Source organism: Jaculus jaculus, chromosome 5 (assembly GCF_020740685.1).
Source record: "Jaculus jaculus isolate mJacJac1 chromosome 5, mJacJac1.mat.Y.cur, whole genome shotgun sequence".
Taxonomy (NCBI): domain Eukaryota; kingdom Metazoa; phylum Chordata; class Mammalia; order Rodentia; family Dipodidae; genus Jaculus; species Jaculus jaculus.
In genome coordinates this window covers 119977331-120004095 of record NC_059106.1, presented here as the reverse complement: position 1 = coordinate 120004095, position 26765 = coordinate 119977331, and the positions used below count along the sequence as shown (strand labels likewise).

The following is a 26765-nucleotide window of genomic DNA, read 5'->3' as shown; positions in this document are numbered from 1 at the left end:
TCTAGGAGTTAAAATAGAAAGAAAATGATTCATATTCTACTGATCCCAAAACTTTTGGAATAATATAAAAAAGTACAAGTGTAAAACAATATTTAATGTACTTAAGTTTCTAAAATAACAGATAAATTAACACTAGTAAAGAACTTAGAGAAATTAGTATTTTAAAGAAATTTCTACATTAATAGTAATAAATCATTTACTCGGAAAAGTTCACTAATTTAAGTAGCTCTTGTCTCCTCTTAAGCACTTTTTCCTTTTTGTTCTTAGCAGGCTCTTCAATGTGTGGGGAAAGCTCTTCATAGGCAATATTGTCAATGTCTACCTCACCAGGTAATGTAAATCTGCAAAAAAAGAAAAAAATGCATCCATAGGATGAGCACTAATAACAGAAATTTTCAAACAAAGAAAATAAAAAATAGGAAAATGTGTAGGGTTATATTCACTCCTATGAAATGGAGTTTACCAGTTGAATCATTTCTATACATAATCTTAAAATAGTAACAAATGTTAGTCTCACTTAAATTATGTATTTATCAGATATGCCATTATTTATATCTCAAAAGAAGTCCCATAAGTATAATAAGCAATGACTTGCCAAATAATTTTATTATTACTATCACTTACTGGCATTTGGATAGTGCTTAAAAGTTTATGATGTGCTCTGACAAGATAATAACACAACCACTGAAAGAAATCAAGTATGACTGATTTGAAACTTCCAAACTCAAAGCATGCATTGTTACCATTTATGTGGTTTAAGACTATGAGCTCCTGGATGCATTTGTACCCATTCTTTGGCCTTTTCTTTTTCTTTCATTTTTTTAAAAATTTTATTTTTATTTATTTATTTAACGGAAAGTGGGACAGAGTGTGTGTGAGAATGGGCGCACCAGGGCTTCCACCAATGCAAATGAAACTCCAGACATATGTGCCACCTTGCGCATCTGGATAACGTGGGTCCTGGGAAATCAAACCTGGGTCCTTTGGCTTTGCAGGCAAACTCCTTAACTGATAAGCCATCTCTCCAGCCCTCTTTGGCCTTTTCTGCAACACATAAAGGACTGTTGTGGTCTCTGAAGGAGCTAAGAGGCATCTGAAGATAAAATATTAGCAAAGGTTTTCTATGGGGGGGGATATTAAACTCAGTCAAGTAAGTAGCTATTAAGAGTAAAAGAATCATACTAGTGATACTTAATACTAGCACTAAGGCCAGACTGCCACAGAGCCCTTTGAAATTGTCAGCATTTAGTAAAGATATGCAGGACTAGGGGAGATGGCGAGGTGGTTAAAGGGACTTACTTACACAGCCTGCCAACACTGATCCAATTCCCCAGGATCCACATAAAGCCAGATATACCAAGTAGTGCTTGCATCTGGAGTTTGCTTGCAATGGTAAGAGGCCCTGGTGTACCCATGCTCATTCATTCTCTCTCTCTCTCTCTTAAATAAAAATTATACATACACACACACACACACACACACACACACACACACACAGTGTGTGTGTGTGTGCGTGTGTAAATTTTAACTTAAGGAGAGAGAGCAATGACTGAAGATTTAAAAAAAAAAAAAAAAGAACTGGTCAAAGGTGGTCGCTTTCACACAGTTTATATGTCAAACATTTCACCTTAAAAGTTTTCCAACAACACCTTGGCTATGAACTCAGACCTTTAACCAACCTGCCATCATCATCTCTGTTCCCTAAGGCAACAAGAGCCTCCAGGTCTGTGCCTTTCAATCCATACTGGAGCAGTTCTTTTGCAGCATCCACATTTTCAGGAACTCTCTCCAGGCACTCATGGAGAACCCAGGATCGCTTCTTTATTTTACTCTAGATATAAGAAAAAACAAAACACAGAGACACTAAAAAACACTTGCAACTTAAAGCATCTGACAACTGCTTTTCAGAATTATAATGCTAGATGTGAGTAATTATAGTTATTTAGGAATGTGGCTCTCAATAGCTTCTCAAGAGAAGCTCAGCATAAAAACAACTAACTCAGGCTGAAGATAGCGGTGAAACGCTTGCCTGTGAAGCCTAAGGACCCTGGTTCAAGGCTCGATTCCCCAGGACCCACGTTAGCCAGATGCACAAGGGGGCGCACACATCTGGAATTCATCTGTAGTGGCTGGAAGCCCTGGCGTGCCCATTCTCTCTCTCTCTCTCTATCTCTCTCTCTCTCTGCCTCTTTGTCTGTCACTCTTAAATAAATAAATAAAAATAAGCCAAAAAAATAAAAAAAAAAAAACAGCTAACTCCTGAATAGGGATTCCAACTGACAAATGACATGTGATTCCAACAGCTTGCTTGTTTACTTTTTTACATTTTAACTTAGTTGATAATGCATTTCTAATGAAATACAAGGTGCTCTCTTTTTAGAAAAATAAGATAAACCTTATAAACCACTATAGTTGTCTTTGATTTGTATCATGTCCATGTAAGACAATATAGACCAGAAAAACAAAATAAGGTTATTTCCCATCTCATAAGTACACTCAACTTTGAAACCAACTAAAAAAGTAGGGTATATCTATGTTCCATCTTTATTTGACCATGAGCTTCATTATATAGTACAAAGATAAATTAATCATAAAAAGTTAAGGGCCTATTCTATACTCCCAAGTGCTTACTCCATCTCCATTCAAAATCACAAACTTCCCTCTTAAGTGTCTCACAGTAACAAATTTGAGGTAAAATTTAGCTCATAGCCTGTACTTCTTTACACATTCTACCATATCACCTTTTGTTTTTATCAAATGTCCATTAACTCATTTCTCCATTTTCATATGTGTAGCCTCTATACCAATCTAAGTCATCAAAACATAATGGAAGGAACACTCAGGGTCCATTGCCCCTAGCAGGATTTTCTATACCCATTTCCTAGTATTATAGTTCTCTTCTGCACCATCTGCATAAATCTTTCACAGCTCTTGACTGCCCTAATATAAAGCCAAGCTTTCAAAGATCTCTTTATCCTCCCTAGCCTAAATTAGACTATCTTTCTCAATAGTCATGTTTCCCAGTGCTCACTCTCAACAACTGTCAGCTCTCACAAACTAGCTGGCTTACAAAGCTCATTTATCCACAGAATACTCTACTCATTACCCACTGGGATCCAGACACTGACCTAGGCCTGAGATTTGGTTGTTACCTTATGAATCATGATCATTCTCTTTTAATTTGCTCATAGCATTTACCCACTTGAGTCTGCCTTCTTTTCTGACATAAGATCTACCTGTCCAAAACATTTTTATCATATGAAGCCTTCCTTTATAACTTGAGACTAAAACAACTTCAATCTTCACAAAACTACCACAGTTTCATCTAAAACCTTCTGGTATGTATAATTCCTTACACAGCAAATACTATCTGTACCCCTTAACTTATATTTCCTGTATTTCTTCATGGTCACTACTGTTATTTTTTTAGTTTTAATAGCCTACTTACCTGAGTTAAATATCTTCTCCCCCAACCAAAAAAACATTGCTAATTGTATCTCTCCTAATGCCTCTTAGCTCCTTCAGAGATTAAAACAGTCCTTCACTGTGTTGCAAGAAAGTCCAAAGAATGGGTATAAATGCACTCAGGAGCTCACTGCCTTAAACCACAAAAATGATAACAATGCAGGCTTTAAGATCTGAGTTTTCAAAGGAGCCACAGAAATTTTGCCTTCCTTCTCTGATTCTCTCATCTCTGGTTCTTATGTTAATTAAATTAACAGTTAATCATTTTATTTAGTTAGAGTACTAGCTTTTTCCAAGCACCTTTTTTTTTAGATCATACTTTTATTTTTATTTATTCATACACATGAACACTTTATCATAAAATTCTCCCAACATTTCTTAGAAATATTCCTAAAGGCAAAAGTATTTACCTTTCTAAATATCAAAACAGAAACATACTATTTTTAAGTGAATCCACACACTCCTTTACAAAGGTGTCAAAGATCAAAACATACAGGTGTGCTATGAGCTGAGTGCATCAGTTGAAGTTACATACTGAAAACCCTTAAGTGATAAGAAAGTCAAAAGAAGGATGCAGGGCTGGAGAGATGGCTTAGCGGTTAAGCGCTTGCCTGTGAAGCCTAAGGACCCTGGTTCGAGGCTTGGTTCCCCAGGACCCACGTTAGCCAGATGCACAAGGGGGTGCACACGTCTGGAGTTCGTTTGCAGTGGCTGGAGGCCCTGGCGCGCCCATTCTCAATCTCTCTCTCTCTCTGTCTCTTTCTCTCTCTCTGTCACTCTCAAATAAATAAATAAAAAATGAACAAAAAAAATTCAAAAAAAAAAAAAAAAGAAGAAGGATGCAAGGTGCCAGGAGGATGAAAGTGGAAATAGGGTGAGGGGATGGGGTAGGAAGATGGGACAGAGAAGTCGGGGAGAGGGTTAACTAAACAAAGTACAGTCATTAACAAAGAATATACGTAAATAAAAGAATAAAACCTAAGCTCCGTGTGACAGGGTTTCAAAAGTCAGCCTTTTGGGAGTAATCAGGTAATGAGGGTTGAGTCCTTACCATAAGACTAGTACATGTATAAGAGACTAGTAGGAATTACTTCCTCTGTCTCTGTTCTCTGACATACAAGGGCACAGCGATATCGAATCCATCTGTGGACCAGAATGAGGACCATCACCAGGAACCTCATTAGCTGACACCTTACTTGTGGACTTTTCAACCTCCAAATTTGTAGGAAACAATTGTTTTCTTGCTTTTCTTATGTCAGCCACTGAATCTGAGTTATAGCAACGCAAAATGACTAAAAGACGACTCCATAACAATTTTAACATGGGAGGCCTATGGCAGAAAGGATCCAATTGTGGATGCAAGCAAAAAGGAAGAATTTGGCAAGTGTATATGTTAGTTATCCAATCATTAAATTATCTCTCAGTTCCACAAAGCTGGCCTTGTGTTCGTGTTTCTTACCTGCACCTACATGGTCTAAGCTGTATGACTGAAGGACGCTGAAGAGCCACTCTAAAGGAAGCTCTTAATGTACTTTGGTTCTGTTGTTTTTGCCTATCTGGCTGGGCAAGCAGATGGAGGAAAGGGAAGGGGAAGAGATGGATGCAAAACACATTTAATGGTACTTCATTCACCCTTCTTCCTGCCACAACTCCCCATTGCATTTCAGGGGCATTCCTACGGACAGACACCTTGCCAGTGAACCTCGCAAGCATGTGACTGGGAAGCTTCCCCAAAGTGACCTGGCCACAGGAATGGTATTCTTGCCAGGTTTGGCCATGGTTCTTTCTGTATCTAGCAAAACTGAGATGGGGGGGGGGGGTGCTTCTGATGCTGCTGCCAGGAGTTTTCCTGCCTGCTAATTTCTAAAGCTTTCTGTCCCACAACCTCAATTTACTGGTACCATAGCAACAGACAATCAAGCTTTCCTCTCTGTCAACCTGGGCAACTATGGACCAGCCCTGGACCAAGACAACCCTAAGAACTTCTCATTCACCCAATTTGCTCCAACTATTCATCCTCCAATAATGTTGGAAATTATTCCAGCTCTAAGGGGATGAAGCAAGACTTCATCCCAAATATAATCCTTCCAAGGGTAAGTTCCTTCACCCTGAGAACATTCTCCAAGTTCTCTGTACCCTTTTATAGTTACTCTCTGATTACTAAAAATAACAACTCTCCTCACTGGCGCTTCCCTGTGGCTCCTGGTCAACCTTAACAAGGATGAAGAGAAATAAAAATAAAAAAATAAAGGAAAAGAACTTGAATAAGACCAGATGGTGGCTGGTTTAGCAGAGACTATAAATTCAAATATTTTCAACACCAAAGCCTATCTGCAGAGGCAGAAGACTGACAGCTTTTCTAAGTGAGAAAGGCCCTTTATCAGCCACAGATAAATTCATGATATGCTCTTATTTAAATCTGTAAGCAAAAGATAATCCATGAATTGAATTTTATCTTGTTGTCAAAATATTTAGACATACCAAGTAATTCTGAATTGAAGCAATGTTGACAGCTGACTTTCTCCACTGCCTCTGATAGACAAGGTCAGTATCCAGGCCATAAGTGTGAGCCAAAGACAAGGCTTCCTCATATTCTTCACTCTCAATCTTTAAACAAAAAAAAAGAAAAAAAAAGAGAAAGAGAGAGAGATGATTATTCAAGAGGCCACTATGATGACAGGATGAATAAGGATAATATCCTAGACCTTTATAATAAGTTATGAATGCATTTGCACCGTAATATCAGAAGCTCACAGACACTGTGAAGAATGGGTAAGTCAGGAATTCTTCTAGCATTTGAACAGGAGTGGTCAAAAGTTCTTATTAAGATAGTCAAATGGCAAAACAAAGAGTAGAAGCAGTACCCATCCTGATTCTAGGTCCAGGGCTCCTTCAACCCTGACTGCTTCCCTCGTCATGTGCAGTCTGAGTAGACACCTGTATTTATATACAGGCGAGGGCAGAGCTGAAGGCACAGGGAAGGGTATAAAAACTAGGCTAACCCACAAAAGGGATAACTGGTCAGAGCAAATCATTCATTTACCCACTGCTATGATTTTGATTACTCAAGTACAAAGCTTGAAGTACTGATTATGTCTAACAACCTCTCCTTCTATTTCTTCTTTTATTGAAGTATTAGCTTTTCTCAAATAAGAGTAAAAGCTTAATGCCAAGCCTTTAATCCCAGCACTTGGGAGGCAGAGGTAGGAGGATCGCCGTGAGTTAGACGTCACCCTGAGACTACATAGTGAATTTCAGATCAGCCTGGGCCAGAGTGATACCCTACCTCAAAAACCCAAAAAATAAAAAAAAAAAAAATTTAAAAAGCTATTCTCACCTTTCTCTGAAAAAGCTCCTCTGGAGTCGTGGAACGCAAACTCACAAGGCGGTAGTTTTTAGTGACAGTCCGTGGCCGCTTCCGTGGAGGTGCAAATCGCTCCATCTCAGTCACTAAGTAAAGGCCCTGTTTGATGTAACCAAAGTAGCGAGCCTTGGCAGAAGTTTCATGATCAGAGTCAGAATCATCATCTCCTTCATCCTCTTCTCCAGCCCTCAACTCCAAACGAGATCGTTTGGGGGCCAATTTAGTCTCACACTATATTGGAAAGGGAGATGTAAAATAAGTGGTAAGTAGCCAGGTGTGGTGGTGCATACCATTAATCCCAGCAACCAGGAGGCAGAGGTGAGTTCGAGGCCACCTTGAGACTACACAGTGAATTACAGGTCGGGCTAGAGTGAGACCCTACCTCGAAAAAAAATAAATAAAAAAGTAAATAGTAAGAAACTAGACAGCCTTGTAAGAGCTAATGAAAACATATTGTTAATTCTACTCTAATTTATTTCACTATGTGTGATTCACAATGGAATTCAAGAGAAACAAACTGCAAACATAAAAACCAAAGATATGACTATCTGTGTCATCTCCAAATCTTTAAAACAAAAACCTATGTTAATCAGTAGCAAGATTAACATGGTCTTATTTTAGGAAATAAAGAAGTTTGGAATGTTAATTTCTGCCAACATTACTATACTTGCTGCGGAAGAACAAAATGATGACTTGAATGTGAAGGTGTTTGCCTTGCTGAGAATAGCCTTCCTACATTACTTTCCTTTTAAAAAGTCCACCTGCTTCAAAAAGTTTTGTGGCCAAATGCCTGGCTGCCAAAGATAACTTTCATTCTAGACATAACACAAGTGGCTTTAAGTTTAAAACATAGTGTTCTTTAAAGAACATGTTAAGGCTCCACGATAAAGTTCAGACTAAAAATTATTGCTACATTGCTGAAGTGAAAGCTACTGAAGACCACACTCTGAAAAGACTTAAAAAGGGTTTTCAATAACCAAAACATAGCTCTAAAGAACTAGCCACTTTTTCAAGTCTTTTATCATGACAAACCATTTTTTGTTACTAAAATTACCAAAAACTTTAAGTTGTTACACTACAGAAATAGGTTAATTATTAGTTAATACCTAAACAAGAACTCATGACACCATTCTACGTATATATCTCAAAGCAAAATGACTCGCCAAGTGTTCTTGTTCTTTTATAGTGCAATGTGTCATTAACCCACTACACAATGGAAATTTATGACACTCATTGTCTTATTCCAATAAGATTTTTATTTTCAAACACAGGACGAGACCATAAACAACTAAAAGAAAAACCTATATCTTTAAAATTTTGGTGAAATGCAATTTACTCTCAAAGGAGAAAACCATTACCTCCAAACTTAAAAATCCTCCATCATGAGTAGCAGTAACTTGAGGCGATGGCTCAAACCATTCACAGGATTTTCCCAGTAGATTTTTCAAGGTCTTCACTGATGAAACAGTTAAAGCACCAGAGCATCGAGCCAAAGTCACCGCACCATCTGCCCACCAATTCACATCTATCAGTGGGTAAAAGGACTCCTTATCTAATGAGGGAAAAGAAAACAAATGCATCTATGAAAGCAATCAAATACATTATATTTACTATAACAACTTAAAATCCAAATTCATATTACTTGGCCATAAAGATATCCTAAACAATGAAAAGAAATAAAATTCAAGTAACTATATAAACTTTTACTCAAGAAGAAGATACAAAATGATGATTTATTGGGCTGGAGGGATGGCTTAGCGGTTAAGGCATTTGCCTGCAAAGCCAAAGGACCCAGGTTCCATTCCCCAGAAATTAGCCAGATACTCAAGGTGGTGCATGAGTCTGGAGTGTGTCTGCAATGGCTGAAGGCCCTGGCATGCCCATTTTCTCTCTCTCTCCCCCCCCCACCTTTCTCTGACAAAATAAATAAGAAAATAAATAAAAATATTTTTAAATGATGATTTTTTAAAAGAACAACTAATTGGAACAATTGGCCTAAGTCAACAGCTCTATGAATATAAAGGTAAATAAATTAAGGTCTTTCTTCTCCCAAAAAGTAAATGTGTCTGGTAGTAGTGATAGTGGTTGCCTAGCATGTGCAAGGCTCTAGACTGAATTCTCTGGGAGGGAGGAAGAAAGGGAGAGAAGAAGAGAGGGAAGAAGAATAGAACATCTTGTCAAAACCCTAATTATAAAACTCAGGAAAGAGATAGATCATTATTCTCAACATAGCAAGCTGAAAGGTAGATGTGTATAAATCTCAAACGTACTAGGTTATAAAAGTTTCAAAAATGTATGTTAGCCAGGCATGGTGGGACACGCCTTTAATCTCAGCACTCAGGAGGCAGTGGTAGGAGGATTATCATGACTTTGAGGCCACCTTGAGACTACATAATGAATTCCAGGTCAGCCTGAGCTAGAGTGAGACCCTACGTCAAAGAACCTAAATAAATAAACATGTATTTCACTTTCAGACAAACATGGAGAGGATTATACCCTTTGAAAAAATTTAAGACAGTCATATAATAGCTTCCAGGGCTGATTTCCTCCCTTATATTTAACAGAGCAAAAACATTCAGACAAAAGGAATTTTGAAATTAGCATGAATTATGGCATATCAAACAAAAATTCAAAAAACATCCATGATATTATGCTATAATTTCAGTGCACTTTTTCTAACCTAAACTGATCCACAATGGCTATGACTGGCTTAATGATAATTCAATAAGCCACTAATTTAAAAACACTTAAACTAGCCTGGGAGATGGTTCAGTGGCTAAAGGAACTTGCTTGCAAAGCATGTGAACCCAAGTTTTATTCCCCAGCACCCACAAAAAGCCAGATGCAGAGTGGCACATGTGTCCAGAGTTCATTTGCAGCAGCAACAGGTCCTGGCACACCTATACACTCTCCCTTTTGCTTCCCTGCTTGCTCTCATATGTCCTCCCCCCCCCTCCTTTCTCTCTCCCTCCCTCCCTCCTGTAAATACATAAAAGATATTTAAAAATAAACTATTTAAACTAAGGAAAGGGAAATTTCCAAATTAATGGTTTGATAATGCATAAATAACTTACTAGATTAATAAAACAAATACTATACACAATTTATCCAGTGGAAATCTAAGGAAACTCGTACAAGTCAGGGATTCCAAGAGCTAAAATTCTGCAGTTTCCTCAACATTCTGCTTTGATGTATAATCCCATTTTATCAAAAACAACAACAGTAGCCAGGTGGGTGTGGTGGCACATACCTTAATCCCAGTACTTGGGAGGCAGAGGTAGGAGGATCTCTGAAAGTTCAAGGCCACTCTGAGACAACATAGTGAATTACAGGTCAGCCTGAGCTACAGGAAGACCCTATGTCATAAACAATACAACAAACATATAAACAAAAACAGTTAATTCAAAGCACAGAATCTGATACAAGTGATATTAATCACTCAACATTTTCAATGCTCTTTAAATGTGAATTAAAAGCATATAATAGTGCAAATTTTTTAACCCTGGATTATTGTTGACTTTGAAGGATACACTTACAAGGACATTTATCTTTAGATTTTTGAGTGAATTAAAACAAGCATGGCAAACTGGAGAGATGGCTTAGCAGTTAAGGCACTTGTCTGTGAAGGCACTTGCCTGTGAAGGACCCATGTTTGACTCCCCAAAGCACACATAAGCCAGATGCACAAGGTGATGAATGCACAAGGTCACACATGTGCACAAATTGTAGCATATGTCTAGAGTTTGATTGCAATGGCTGCAAGCCCTAGCATGCTAATTTTCTCCCTCCCCCCATCACATTCTCGTTCTTTCTCTCATTAAAAAAAAAAAATGGCCCTGGGATTGACAGTGCAGTTCAATGGTAAAACATCAATCCAGTTGCACAGACCCTTGGAAAGAATGAAGGAAAGGAGGAGGGAGGGAAGAAGGGAAGAGAAAAGCAAAAACGACCCATAGTGAAAAATCTAAAAGTAAAGCAAAAGATTGTCATAAGCCAGGAAGCCTGGAGACAAGCACAGACAGCCCCAGGACAAGAAACAGCGTCAGCAACTCATGGAGAGGGAGAAGGCCAGACAGCAACATGCCAGAATCACCAGGTGGCAGGATGCTCTGCTTGGATGATGCAGGGTATAGTAAGTAGCTGGCCCTACCCTCAATAGTTAGGAATTGAGCCCATCACCTGAAAGTAACTGTAAAATATGGGAGCCCCAAAGCTGAGTTCTCTAGAAGCACTAACCTCAGAAACCACCTCTCTGCTACAAGGTTCAATACCATAAGAAGTGGGAACTCTGAAACTCCAGCATAGAAACTGCCATAGCCTCAACCTTCTAGCAGTGTGTTTAATGCTGAGTAGATTTTGAAAATATGCAAGACTAATCTGCCTGTACAGATCTCAAAGTGTTGTGTTTACTTTCCCCATTCCCAAAACATTAATGAGACAGTCACTGGCTAGAGGCATCATCCACCCTAGAATGGATGACCTGGAGAATCTCAACAGCATGGCAAAGCCTGCCAGTCCACAGACTGCCAAACCAAAAGTGGCCAATAGAAGTTGCCAGCATACAATGAGAAACTTCTAAAAGGAACAGAGCTTAGAGCTCTGATAAACGTCATGCTGTTGCAGGCACAGTAGTTTTTCTTCTGTCTAACTTACTAGATAACGAACCCTCAAGGGTAGGCCGCTCACTGTGAAGATCCTCAAATAACAGCAGAAGACACATTCAAACCCACAGATGCAAACTGTTACACATACACACACAAAAAAAAAAAAAAAAACTCAATGAACTAGGAGATTTTCATTTCCCAATTATCAAGCCTAAAGATAATGAAATATTTGAAATGCCACACAAATGGCTCAAAAATCTACTTCTAAAGATAATTCTTCTCAAAAAGAAAAAAAAGGCAGATAAGTGAAGGAAAACAACTCACCATGGTTGAGAACTTCAGCAACATAGAAAGGAAACAGTATAAATGAGAAAGGGTGTGTCAGGGCCTTCAGCCAGTACAAATGAACTCCAGATGCATGTACCACCTTGTGTATCTGGCTTACATAGGTACCAGGAAATCAAACCTGGGTCCTTGGCCTTTGTAGGCAAGCACTTTAACCACTAATCCATCTCTTCAACACCAAGATAGCTTTTTTATAGGAAGTCAGTCAGCAACAGAGGCAAAAAGAGAACATGGATGCCACCTGGCCTTCCCTGGCTAGACTAGAACCTGTATCTGATTCAGTCGCATTAAAGATGGTTGTAACACATCAACAGCAGCTTCCAGCTTCTTCAAATTTTCCCAGGCCTGGCATACTGGCTGGGCTGGCCCCTCTTGAGTTTGCCTCTTTTTTTTTTTTTGGTTTTTCAAGGTAGGGTCTTACTTCCAAGTCCAGGCTGACCTGGAATTCACTCTGCATTCTCAGGATGGCTTCAAACTCATGGCGATCCTCCTACCTCTGCCTCCCCCAGTGCTGGGATTAAAGGCATGTGCCACCAAGCCCAGCTCCTGAGTTTGCCTCTTGGGTCCACCAACCAATCAGGTCTCTCCCTCACATACCTGAGTTCCATGCAGAGGCTCATCCTAATTAGACTTCTGATCTATATAAAGGAGCCTAATCACATGTATAATCAATCTTGTGTTTTCACCTAAACACAAGTATGTAAGTCTCTCTCTTCCCCACGCGTGCATGCACACACACACACACACACACACACACACACACGTGTGTGTGTGTGTGTGTGTGTGTGTGTGTGTGTGTGTGTGTGTCTTCTCCAGGGGCTTTCTCCCCTAGGAAGATTTATCTGGGAAGGAGATTTGCTACAATTCCCTCTCCCATTCCAGATGGAAATTCCCTACTGGCTAGAGTCTTTCAGCTAGCCTTCTCCCTGGATCCTATGGATCCTAATTCTACCAAAAAGAAACCTAAAACTTCACAACTTACCTTTTTGGAGTCCTTTTTTTTTTTTTTTTTCCAATTCTTTGCTAAATTGAGTAAGTTGAGGTCCATGAGCCTGGTATCTTCTGCAACTTTATGGAATTTAATCCCCCCCTGGATCCAAAATTTTCTTCCAAGGTAAAGCAACAATACCTAGAGATTTTTTTATCATCTAAAAGACCATCTAAAGAAAGACCACCTGGACTGGAGAGATGGCTCAGCAGTTAAAGGTTTTCGTTTTCAAAACATGACAGCCTGGGTTTGATTTTCCAGTACTCACCTAAAACCAGATGCACTTAAAGAAACACATGCATCTAGAATTCCTTTACAATGGAAAGAAGCCCTGGTGTACCATTTTCTCCCTCTCTCTCTCTCTCTCTCTCTCTCTCTCTCTCTCCTTTCTTTCTCCCCCACCCCACCCCCACAGCAAATATATAAATAAATATAATTTTTAAAAAGAAAGAAAGAGGGCTAGAGAAATGGCTTAGCAGTTAAGGAGCTTGCTTACAAAGCCTAAGAACTCCTGTTCAACTCTCCAGGTCCCATATAAGCCAGATGCATAGTGACACAAGCATGCAATGTGGCACATGTGCACAAAGGGGCAGACACACACATGTGGAGTTCGTTTGTGGCAGCTGAGGGTCCTGGCATGCCCATTCTCATTCTCTCTCTCCCTCAATCAAAATAAAGAAATATTTTAAAAAGAGAGAAAAAAAAAGAAAGAATGAAAGAACATCTTACATAGTAAGAGGAGTTTCTGGACCTTGTACTGACCATAGTTCTTACAACTTACCTTTTATTTTCTTTCTCTTCTCAGGAGAAAGCCTCCAATCAGGATTAAGTTCATCGTAGCCAGGCTAAATATGAAAATGTACACACAACTTATTGAGTCAAGCATTGAAGAAAATTTTAGAAAATCACCAAGATTTGTGAAATTATTAAATAGTACAATATGGAAATGATGCTTTCCCTTGATCTCTGTTACAATTAACCAAAGTCTTCCTCACCGTAACAGTCTTGGAAGGCAATTCTCAGTACACTTAAAATGTTCACAGGTAAGAATTATGACTCAATTATAAAGATAAGAGAGAAAACATACAATTAATAAAAATGAAAGCCAGCCATACTAAGAATTCATTCTGTATACATACTCACACAGAGGAGGCAACAGCTATCTGCTGTGAGTAAACACTGGCCTGGGCACAATCCAAGCCCTACCCCTTAGTAAACTGAGCAAGCCTTGTAGACCTTGATTTTCAGAACCTAAGGTTTTAGCATGCTGGAGAGATGGCTCAGCACTTAAGGTGCTTGACTGTACAGCTTAATGACACAGGGTTTGTTTCCCCAGTACCCACATAAAGCCAGATGTACAATATGGTGCATTTATCTGTAGTTCATATATCCCAGCTGGAGGACTGCTGCACCCATTCTCTCTGTCTGTCTCTATTCTATCTCTTCTCTGCTGGGAAATAAATAAAATTTTCCATGACTACAAATTTATTAAAAACACATAGTCATGTCATCTTCAACTAGATTCACTAATGTTCTAAACTATTGGCAACAGAGTTCATGCTGGCTCACCTATACAAATCTAATGTTGTATCAGTGATACCTGTGAAATATCATAAAGAAACTGAGATTAAACCATTGCCAGACACCCTATTGGCTTAATTAAGCCCCAAAATTATACAAGCATGGGGCAACTATTAAAAGTTTGTCATTTGGATATTTAAATAAAATACTAAATTTTTAATGCTGCAAATAAGACACTATAGTTTATAAGAATACCATATTCTATAAAAACTAACAGGAATCTTAAGATGTCCAATACAAAGCAATAATAAATGGGGGCTATACAGATGGCTTAGTGACTAAGGCGCTTGCCTAGAAAGCCTAAGGACCCAGGTTTGATTCCACAGAACCCACATAAGCCAGATGCACAAGGGACACATGCATCTGGAGTTCATTTGCAGTGGCTAGAGGCCCTGGTTTACCCATTCTCATTCTCTCTGCCTCTCTTCTTTCTCTCTCTCAGCTTGCAAATAAATAAATGTAGTTTTAAAAAAAGAAATAATAAATGTTTATATATTGTACACCTATACTGAAATATCACACTGTACCCTACCAATAAATATAATTATGAATCAAACTACTTTAAAATGCTGTAAAAAGAAATCAAATAAATGTTTAAAGTATTGCTATGCTTGCATAAAATTTGTTTTTTTCACTTGATGCAGCAAAATAAGTGTGTTTTTTAAGCACGTGTATTTCAGTAAGTTTCTAGTTACTCCTATTTCAGAACATTTCTTTTGACAGCCTGAAATTCCTACAGTCCATAAATCACATAGCAGTACCTGAGGACAAAAGACAAAAACTTTAAACTTTATCAGAAAAAAAAAAAGTCCAAGACAAATATGGCAGCACACACCTATAATCCCAACATTCAGGAAGCTAAGGCAGGGAGATCAAGAGATCAAGGAGAGTTTGGGCTACATAGCAAGACCCTCAAACACCCATCTACCAAAGGTAATTTATATGTCAAACTAAGGAAAAGGGAAATTTCTAATTTAATAAGTCATAAAAAGGTGATGATGTTTCAAAGTACAAAAATATAACAAAGTAAAAAATAATTATAAGAAACTAAATCTCTGTGCCAATTTGGCATTTATGAGGCACTTGAGACACTCAGTTCCTCTGAACTACTTTGTTAGGCCATGTGCATTGTATTATTTATGTAAGAAGTATATATATATGTATCTATCTATCCTTCCATCCAACTGTCTATACATCCAACCATTTATTCACCCATCTATGTATTTACTTTGGGTTTTCTGTAAGGCAAGGTCTTTTTACATATGCCAGTGTTGCAATTACCTTCTCATTGCTGGAACAAAACTCACCACAAGCATGACCATGCTCTGCCCTCAACATACTCTTGCTTCCATATTTGCCAGCAGACACATCACTTCATAATGTACCAGTAGTTCAAAGAAGGATGACCGACAAATATGATGTTAGACTGCTTTTATATGAATGAACTTAAAAGCTTTAATTGATAAAAACAGTATTTTCTTAGATTTAAGGGTTTTATTTGCTGATTTTTACCACTAAAATCTAAATGAAATGTCCCTAATCCGCACAAAAGCAGTATTTCAAATATTTATTCATTCCAAAATTATTTATTAGTATTTAATATGCTAATTATATGGAAGAGTGTATGGGTAAAATGTATGTTCAGTGCTGAGTCTCAAAGCTCACAGGTTAGCAAAGCTGTGAAAACAGTTGTTGCTTCCATCAAGATTCACAACATACATTGTCATCTTCCCACTCGGCCTTCACTGACTCAACCATTTAACAAATTAGTGTAGCACCTCGTATGTATCAAAGATAATATAAAAATTGAAAAGATAAGTTTGTATTCCATATTTTACATCTATAGATGTACATATTGGCAAGTGATAAAATTTATTCAGAGAAAAATTAAGGCCAAAAATGAGATGTAAGCATGTCATGAACAAATTTAACACTCACAGACTTTCAGCCAGATGGATTTTCATATTGACAATGAAAGTCAAAGTATTTCATCAACTCAAAAGTGGATAGAAGTTAATCAGAATAGGTACCCTATAACTATCTCTAATAATTAGTTCTTCGAGGAAAATGGTCAATCACACAAAGTATACCATAAAACCTCATTAAGGCAGCAAACTACATAAAGAAAACCCCAAATGTGCCAAATTCATAATTTCAATACAGAACTTTAACAAAGTATGGGGCAGTATAAAATTGTTTCTTCTCAGGCAATGTCTGAGCTAAAGTTACAAGTTGACTACATTGCATATTGCAGATACACTATTATAAATTCACTGGTCTGTTCATCCATTTCCTAGAGCAGCCATAAAGTGAGGCAAACCCTACCTGTTGCACCAGTTCACATAAGTACTCTAAAGGAGTGAAAAAAGTGCTGCTGTCAAAGTGTTTTGCAGAACCTGGGATTTCTCTTTAAAGTTATTCCAATGATGAGTACACACAGACACACATTTGGTAAATGACATATTACACCTCATGCTGATTACTACTCTATTTAGAACATTTGTAGTATCTCTGCATAAGCAGCCACATGATAGTAGTGGGTGTCACTCACATCATCTACAAGGTGATATCCCTTCCTTTAATTCCACTAATCTCATATACTAGTCCCTCATGTTAGAAAAAAGTTAGCACTAGTGTTAGTAAAATACTCTGGTGGGAGAGGGGGCTGGGAAGGACTCAACTTATGTAATAAAATCTGACTCAAAGCTAGGGAAATGACTCAGTGGTTGAAGACACTTGCTTGCAAAGCTTAACAGCCCAGGTTCCATTTCCCAGTACCCACATAACAGCCAGATGCACAAAGTGGTGCATGTCATGTGTCTGGAGTTCATTTCCATCAGCCAGAGGCCCTGGCGTGCCCATATATTCTCGTTCTTGTTCATTCTCTCTCTTTTTCTCTTTCTCTTTCTCATCTTGCAAATAAAAATAACTACATATTTGAAAATAAAATCTAAAAAAAAAATAAAATCTGACTCAGACTGGACCTGGATTCTAACACACTATGATCTTCATTTTGTACAATTTCCCACCTATTAAATTAGGTATGAAAATATTTTTATTCAAAAACTTGTTATGAGATAAAAAATATCAAAACCTCCATGTGAAAAGCCACACCTTAATATAACAATTTTCTTATAAAATTATTTTCCTCATACTACCAATAAGAGCCATGCCTTTCCTCTGAACTTCTCTTTTCATAATATAAGGAAGTTATTTTTTTTAATTAATTATTTATTTTATTTATTTATTTGAGAGCATCAGACACAGAGAGAAAGACAGATAGAGGGAGAGAGAGAGAATGGGCGCGCCAGGGCTTCCAGCCTCTGCAAACAAACTCCAGATGCATGCGCCCCCTTGTGCATCTGGCTAACGTGGGACCTGGGGAACCGAGCCTCGAACTGGGATCCTTAGGCTTCACAGGCAAGCGCTTAACCGCTAAGCCATCTCTCCAGCCCTAAGGAAGTTATTTTAAACTTTCCTTTGTAAGCCTATAATATCCTAAAGAGACTGAAATAGAACATAATTCCTATCCCTGAATTCAGTGGAGACTCAAATTGTTAAACTTTATTATTTTAGAATTATGTTATCTTGGATATACAATCTATTTGCCGGGTGTGGTGGCACATGCCTTTAATCCCAGCACTAGAGAGGTAGAGGTAGGAGGATCGCCATGAGTTGGAGGCCACCCTAAGAATACATAGTGAGCCCGGCGTGGTGGCGTACGCCTTTAATCCCAGCACTCGGGAGGCAGAGGTAGGAGGATTGCCATGAGTTCAAGGCCACCCTGAGATGACAGAGTTAATTCCAGGTCAGCCTGGACCAGAGTGAGACCCTACCTTGAAAAACAATAAAAAAAATTTAAAAAAAAAAAAGAATACATAGTGAATTCCAGGTCAGCCTGGGCCAAAGTGACACACTACCTCAAAAACAAAAAGACTCTTTCATGGAGCAGTTACGTATATAACAAGTTGCATGACTATGGTATACTAGACTAGCAACACATATGCTAAAGTACCAATCTAAAATATAAATGTAATGTGATTAACTCCCAGAACACAAGTGAAAGAATCAAAAGTGCAGTTGTTCAAACTTGCGAGAAAAGTGACCAGCTTCACTTCAAGCTCCACTGTCTCACAAATCCTCTAGTTGTCTATGAAGAACATACTAAAATTATTCAAGAGTTAAGCACATCTTGGAAGATTGAAGAAAACTGTTACATCCGCTAAGAAAAAAGGTTTGTCCCTGTTGCAGTCAACTTCACATTGCTGTTAGAAAATACCCAACCAACAGCAGAGTGAGAGAGAAAACGGTTTATTTTGGCTTACAGACAAGAGGGGAAGATCCATAATGGCAGGGAAAACAATGGCATGAGTAGAGGGTGACATCACCTCCTGGCCAACATCAGGTGGACAGCAGCAACATGAGAGTGTGCCAAACACTGGCAAGGGGGAGCTGGCTATAATACCCATAAGCTCACGCCCAGCAATGCATCACCTCCAGGAAACTCCAATTCCAAAACTGCCACAGAGACACCTGAATCAAACCACATTCCATACATACATGCAAATAATAAAAATCCTGTCATCTCAACGTACAAAAAATGACAATGTTTCAGCTTTTTTCTTTATCTTTTAGCTATTAAGCTCTGAATGAAAAGAAGGTGCAGTTTGAATTTGTGTTCCCCAATAGATAGTTTTTTAAATTATTTTTTTTCTCAAATTTTAATTAACATCTTCCATGATTATAAAAAATATCCCATGGTAATACCCTCCCTCCTCCTCCCACTTTCCCCTTTGAAATTCCATTCTCCATCATATCCCCTCCCAATCTCAATCAGTCTCTCTTTTATTTTGATGGAGAGACAGAATTATTAATGATCTTTTCAAGCTCAAATGGCTTCATTGGTAAGACAGTGGCACATTGAAAGAATTAATGCCAGTTATTACTCACAAATTCTTCTCAGTCACAGGCAAACCCCAAGTTTACACAAAACTAAGAATAACAGGTGTTTGCTCAGGGCCATTTTTGGAGACCAGCTTCCAAATTTCTATTGTGTGAGATCTGCTAATAGAAGAGGAGACTATTTGGTGCAGGAAGGAGACCAACAGGAAGAGGGAACAGTGGTAGAGGTGGGAGAATATGAGCAAGGTATAATCATAGAAATGTATGCTGGGCATGGTGGCACGCCTTTCAATTCCAGATCAGACTGGGCTAGAGTAAGACCCTAACTCAACAAACAAAAACAAACAAAGTAAGAAGATGTTATCATGAAATCCATTATTTTGTATACTAGATAATCAATAAAATGTAAATGAGTGAGAAAAAGAGATCTGTTTATAAGATAGTAAACTCATTTCACTGAAAGTTCCTTAGCTAGAGGGTTTCCATATTCAGGTTTTCAATCTTGATGAATGTAAAAGTTCTTTGTAGAAATAACACCCTAGGCTGGAGAAATTGCTTAGTGGTTAAGGCATTTACCTAAAGAACACCTAAACCAGAGTGGCTAGAGGCCCATCCTCTCTTTCCCTCTGCTTCTTCCTCCCTCCCCCAATAGACAGTTTTATTAAAGCTGTAACATGAGTTTGAGCCACATGGCCAGAAGAGGTATAACTGTGGGAGGATCCTGGTATCTATCCCTAAAGTGTTACTGGGGGAGTAAATCAAAATTCCAGCCTAAAGTATGCAGAGTGAGTTCTGCCTGGGTCCTTTCTTTTTTCCTGCTGGTGTTTTGTTGCTGGTTGTTTGCCTTTGTTGGTGGTTTTTCTCTCTGTGTGGATTTAGTTAAAGGAGCCATCTTCTTCCACATATGGGACTTCCCTGGATCTGTAAGCTTCAACAAATCCCTTCCTCCTACAAACTATGTCTGGTTTGGAGGTGTGTCCCACGGGTGCGGAGCAGACTCTGACAGAAGGCAACTTCCTGCAAGCCTTAGGTAAGCATACTGCTAATGCAACAAGGTTTTGGAAAGAACCATAACCCTTTAAGGATTTGATCCTCAAATGTTTGATAAAATTGACATTTAATGATTTTTAATATCTTTATTCTGCATTTTTTAGATGTTAAGGTGGAAAACAAATGAAGAGTTCAAGACATTACACTTGGTATACACAGTATGTGTTACCTTAGGAAATGAAAATGATTGCCCAGTACTATATTCTTAACTTGTCCTGATGTACTGAAATCAATATCGTAACAAGTACGAAATGAATTTGGAATGAGTATAAACAACAGTTATGTACAACCAAAAAACATCAAGACAATGAAATTTACATTCTCACAACTCACCCTTGCCAGAGTGATCATAGCAGACAGCCCCATACCTGCTCATTTTGATCCCAAGCCCCTTGTTGCTTCAAAGATGGAATGGCCCAGATGCTCAGCTTCCCTGAGAAGTGAATGGCCGCAAGGAGGCTTCCATCTGGAGAAAGGCTCATCTTAAAGATTCCATCCTAAACAGGAACCATAACATCAGAACTAGGACTCAGAGTAGGAACAGCTTTCAGAACTAAAATGGGACTCACAGGCAGGAGAGATGGGATAGTGGTTAAGGCGCTTGCCTGCAAAGCCTAACAAACCAGGTTCTATTCTCCAGTGCCCACATACAGCCATACGCACAAGGTAGAACAAGCATGTCTGGAGTTTATTTATAGCAGCTAGAGACCTGGCATGTCCATTCTCTCACAATTTGCCTCTTTGTCTCTCTCAAATAAATAAATAAAAATAAAATGTTTTTTAATTTATTTTTTTCAATTATTTTATTGTTGTTGTTGTTTATTTATTTGAGAGCGACAGAGAGAGAAAGAGAGAGAGAGAGAGAGGGAGAGAACAGGCGCACCAGGGCTTCCAACCACTGCAAACGAACTCCAGACGCCTGAGCCCCCTTGTGTATCTGGCTAATGTGGGTCCTGGGGAATTAAGCCTCAAACCAGGGTCATTAGGCTTCACAGGCAAGCGCTTAACTACTAAGCCATCTCTCTAGCCCTTATTTTTTTCAAATTTTTATTAACAACTTCCATGATTATAAAAAATATCCCATGGTAATGCACTCCCTCCCCCCACTTTCCCCTTTGAAACTCCATTCTCCATCATACCCCCTCCCCATCTCAATCAGTCTCTTTTATTTCAATGTCATGATCTTTTCCTCTTCTTATGATAGTCTTGTGTAGGTAGTGTCAGGCACTGTGAGGTCATGGATATCCAGATCATTTTGTGTCTGGGGGAGCACTTTGTCTTTGGCTCTTACATTCTTTCCACCACTTCTTCCGCATTAGACCAATGTTTTTTTTAAATGGGACTCACCAGGATTGACATAATACTAAAAATGCGCACCAGCACACAGAAACAAAACTTCTATCTTAACAAGTATCTTACCTGCTTTATAGTGTTATAATTTACATACAACCCTAAGTCTAAATATGTAAGCATTATAAAAAGGCTTCTTCAACCTAACAATTACTGTGATTTCTCAATAGCTTTCATGAACACATTAACATACTGTGAATTCCTTGAAATTTGGACCCACAGTTGTGAGTGATAGTTAAGAGATACGTGGTATTTTTCAAAGTGAAAAAACTGTAACTAAAATTGAGACTACTGAGCTGATGATACAATTCTGTGAATATGCTAAGAACCAGCGAGTCAGTTTAGATGAATGAAGTGTACTGTATGTGAATATTATTTCAATAAAGTAGTTCCAAAAATGTCATTAAGCCACACATTAGCTTCATGTAATTTTATGTGTCTTCCTCCTTAAGGTACTCACTCAAATGTCCATTTGATCTTTTCCTAATAAAAACACTAATTAAAACCTTTGACTGCTGACAGCAATATTTAAAGCAGGAACTGTACTTTCTCTCAAATACTGTAATAAAATTCCCAACTGCCCTTTCTAAGAGAGGCTCCTTGTAATGCTGAATAGATCTTTGTACTAATATTAGCTTAAATAGCTACATTTTCTTCAACTGCTTATCATCTATAGGGAACAACTAAAAACAAGTAACTTCCTACAGCTTTCAAGTGCACAAGCTACATTAAAATCAAAGTACTGATTTCTACTGCCTGCATTCAAAATCTTCTGAGTAACTACATATTCTTAAAGAAATGTCAGATCAATAAAAGGTAATTTTAAAAATACTGTTCTTCCAACATTTCACAAGCACTTACTATTACATATTCAGTAATAAATACTGCATGCTACAAAGTGTTTTACATTCTAAAAAGCTGGCAATAAACAAAACAAGTAGAGGGGTAGGGATGTATCTCAGAGGGAAAGCCCTTGCCTAGTGTGTGTGATGCCCTGCAGTTTGTTTCTTGGCACTGAAAAAAAATTTATATATATATTTTTTAGCCCTCTGGTTTAAAAGGGAGGGAGAGAATAAAAGAAAAAGAAGGGGTATATCTTTCAAATTAAAAGAAAGTCACCCTCAATAGCCAAAACACTAAAAATATAAAAGATCTTTAAAAATATTAAGACATTATCATTTATAAATATAAATAATTCTAATTAATAATACAGTTTTGAATAATTAATAATATAGTTTTAGTCATATGCCATATGACCAAAATACAATTATCTAATGCCAGATAAGTTTTATCCATATTCACCCACAATTCAAAAAGATGTATAGGATACTAATTATTTGTTCTACCATTACAGATAGAAAAAAATGAACAGCTCAGTACTAGCCATCACTGTTATCAGTTACTGTTAGCAGCATGACAGATGCTGCTTTAACTGGTTCACATATTGCTGATCTGTCAGATCTCAGTTCTGATATTTTATAGTCTGATAAAGAATAAAGAAAAAAAGAACTAAATATTAACAATATGGTTCCTATAAAGAAAGGCAGATTAATCTTTAAAATATTAATAGTTAAGAACACTGTTCGTTGTTGTTTTTGAGATGGTGTCTCACTCTGAAGCTCAGGCTGGCCATAATCTCATGGCAATCCTCCTGCATCAGCCTAGGAGCACATCTTAAAGGGGGAAATACAACTTCTGTCCAACTTGAATGCTAAAATTTTTCTTTCTGAAATAAAACATAAATTTTAACCTTGGCTATTTTTACATACAGCTCAAGTTGGTTTCTATCTCTTCAACTTTCCAAATACAGCCAAACACATGCAGTAAAAAACCATGGCACTGACAAAGCAAAGCTATCTCTGGTACTGTCTAGGTAAGTGAACTGGCTAAGCCATTTGTCTGGAGGCTTCAATTTCTTCACCAATAACATAGGCATTATCATGCCAGTAACAGAAGTATCCTGTGAGATCATGTTAAAATACCTGCTAGTTAAAAATGTTCACAATAATAAGAAATTCTCAGATACTCTATGAGCCCAGTCAGCTCTAAAATTAAAACATGAAAAACTCTATGAAGCATAATTATTCCTGGGCTGGAAACCCAGGTACAAAGAGGATAACAAACACAACGTTCAGATGCCTACTGGAAACCATAGGTTTTACAACACTAAGTGCAAAACATGCTTTTGGAAAGCCCAAACAGTTAAGTATTCTGGAGCAGTGTGTCACAATGAAGAATCAAAATGCAAGGAAAATTAATTGATTGCTTCTGTCTGCTTTTGTTCAATCACACCAGATCCTGACAGGAAATAACCAATAGCACAGGAGTCAAGACAACACACAATCTAGAGCAACGTGTAGATGAAAGAACAAAAATACAATCTCTTTATACTCAAACAGGTTTACACCACCCTAATAATATACTAAACTAATAAAGTTTCTAATATGTATCAGATATGACACAGAACAATCAGCCCCCAAATAACTTTCTCTCTCTAAATGTTGCTATAACTACAGACGTCTAGGTAAAGAAACAAAAAGACGAAAACCAAACTCCTATAGATTCTATACCCCAACAAATGGTATGTTCCAATGGCATTATTTGACTCATTGGTATAACTACACACATCCTACACCCAGACCACATACACCCAACTTTCCCCTCCCTGTCTGAAGAACTTACTTTAAAAAAAAAAAAAGTATTTATTTATTTGAGAGACACAAAAAGAATGGGCACACCAAGGCCTCTAGCCACTGCAAACAAACTCCAGACACATGTGCTACCATGTGCATCTGGCTTACAGGCACACTGGGGAATTGAACCAGGGTCGTTAGTCTTCGCAGGCAAGACCTTAAGTACTAAGCCATCCCTCCAGCCTCTGAAGGACTTTCTTACTTCAGGATTCATACCATCAGACACCTCCAAAGTTGAATGCTTTGGCTTCTGCAGTTTAGCGGCACAATGAATTGCCACAAAGGACAAGTCACAGAGTGTGGGAACCTGTCATGCTTTGACCCTGCTTCTAGGTCTGTCCTCCTATTATACTTGGGCTTCTTGAGGAAGTGGTCTACATTTCCTCTATCTAGTCTCAGCCCTTTTTAGCTTAAAGTATACATTTACTTGCAAAAAATAATGAATACTAAAATTCCATGTTCATGGTTAATTATAGTGAACAGCTCTTTAAAAAGAAAAACAACAACAACCCTGGCGTGATGGCTCACACCTTTGATCCCAGCACTCGGGAGACAGAGGTGAGAAGATCACTGTGAGTTCAAGACCAACCTGAGACTACATAGTGAATTCCAGGTCAGCCTGGGCAAAAGAAGGACCCTACCTTAAAAAAAAAAAATTAAAAATTTGTTTAAGAAGGCTGGAGAGATGGCTTCACAGTTAAAGGCCCTCTCTCTCTCTCTCTCTCTCTCTCTCTCTCTCTCTCTCTCTCTCTCTGTCTTTCTCCCTCTCCCTCTCTCTCACTCTCACTCTCTCTCTCTCTCTGTGTGTGTGTGTGTGTGTGTGTGCATGCATGCACACATGCACACATCTTTGTATCTCTGTCTAATAGATAAAAATATTTTTGTTAAAGATAAAATTATTAAGGGGAATGTAAAGGAGATCCAGGAGAAAGGTAAAGCAACATTCCTGAGTACTAATGTGATAACAGAGAGACCAACAGAAGCAACAAAGGAATTAGGAAAAAAAAAAAATTAGACTTCAAGGTAGAGGTAGGTAATTCGGTGGTGCATGGGTTTGGTTGTCTGTAAAATGAAAACAGTATAAAACTACAGACAATACTAACTAGAAAACAATGCAAACATGCAAAGGATTATAAATAAAAACATGTTCAAGACACAAGAAGCACTGTTATTTTTCAACTCCACAGACAGAATGGGAAACTTATCCTGAATACATGATTTTGCTTAAGTCAATGTCCAAGAAGTAACTAGATTTAAGATTTAAAATAAAGGGCTAGAGCTGTAGCTCCATTGGTAGAGGGCTTGCCACACTTAGCATGCATGAAACCCTTGGTTTAAGAACCAGCAACATATAAATCAGATGTGTGAGCCCATGCTTATAATACCCACAACTAAGAGGTAAAGACAGGAGGATCAGACATTCACAATCCTCCTTGACTATTATCAAGTTCAAGGCTAGCCTTGGATACATGAGATGGAGGGGAGGGGAGGGAAGACTAATGAAATAAGAGAATACTCACTACATGACTTCTGATGGTTTAATAAGGAAATAGAGAAAAATAGAAAGACAAGGTCATCTGAGTCTCTTCAAGACAGGAATGATGTGACGGTCCCATGTAGATCGAGCCTCTTGTAAGAGTCTAATAGACAGCAAATATAAGCAGTACCCTCAGAGGCAGTTCCTGTGTGTATCACTTACATTCCAAGCGAAACTGTACACTTCCTGCCATGGCTCCATGCTGCTTCCACCAACAACAAGGAGTGAAGCAGTGACAATGGAAATGACTTAGTTCCTCTGAGGTCAGCAATAACCTCAAATCTGAGGAGAAGTCTTTTTATTTTATGATACACATACAAAAAGATCTATTATGAACATCAAAAGATTTTTGAGAGAAATAAATTCATAGACATATAATGCTTTTAGGAGAATTATTTCAGTCATATCCTTGGATCCCAAAAGAAATATGTAAATTCTTTCTATTTTTCTTTAAATTATTTGGTTATGATTAATATATGTAAAATACATAAAATTTTCAGTGAGAAGTTCTATAAGTTCTTATTGTGGTTTACAAATACATGATATCTTATTATGAATATACCTGGATGAACTTCTAGAACATTCAAAATTTTTCATGTGCAAATTTCATTACCAATTTGATTAAATTGAGAACCACGTAGAAGATGAGTGAAGCACAGTTCTGGGTATGTGTGAAAGTATTTCCAGAGATTATTAGATCATGAGAGTTCTGATCTAATGAATGGTTCAATCCACTGATGGCTTCAACCTCTGAACAGAGCAATAGAAGGTGACTGACTGTGAAAGGTAGGGTCTAGATGGAGAAAGTAGGTCACTGAGTGAGTGTTCTTAGGGACTGAAACTGCACTTGCCTCTTTCTGGTACTATTCCACTGTGTTTCATATCC

General features: G+C 38.0%; 1 protein-coding gene across 3 annotated transcripts in view; it reads right to left on the bottom strand.

Annotated features, from left to right (window-relative positions):
- Positions 1 to 26765, bottom strand: part of Nbas (NBAS subunit of NRZ tethering complex) — a 470946-nt gene that overhangs the window by 318496 nt on the left and 125685 nt on the right. For all 3 annotated transcript variants that reach the window (XM_045148869.1, XM_004665676.3, XM_045148870.1), the window contains 7 exons: positions 20668 to 20796; positions 13548 to 13611; positions 8188 to 8381; positions 6803 to 7060; positions 5947 to 6072; positions 1680 to 1831; positions 201 to 341 (listed from right to left, as the gene is read on the bottom strand). In XM_045148869.1, the coding sequence (XP_045004804.1) occupies positions 201 to 341; positions 1680 to 1831; positions 5947 to 6072; positions 6803 to 7060; positions 8188 to 8381; positions 13548 to 13611; positions 20668 to 20796 (1064 nt within the window). The remainder of the gene's footprint in view (positions 1 to 200; positions 342 to 1679; positions 1832 to 5946; positions 6073 to 6802; positions 7061 to 8187; positions 8382 to 13547; positions 13612 to 20667; positions 20797 to 26765) is intronic.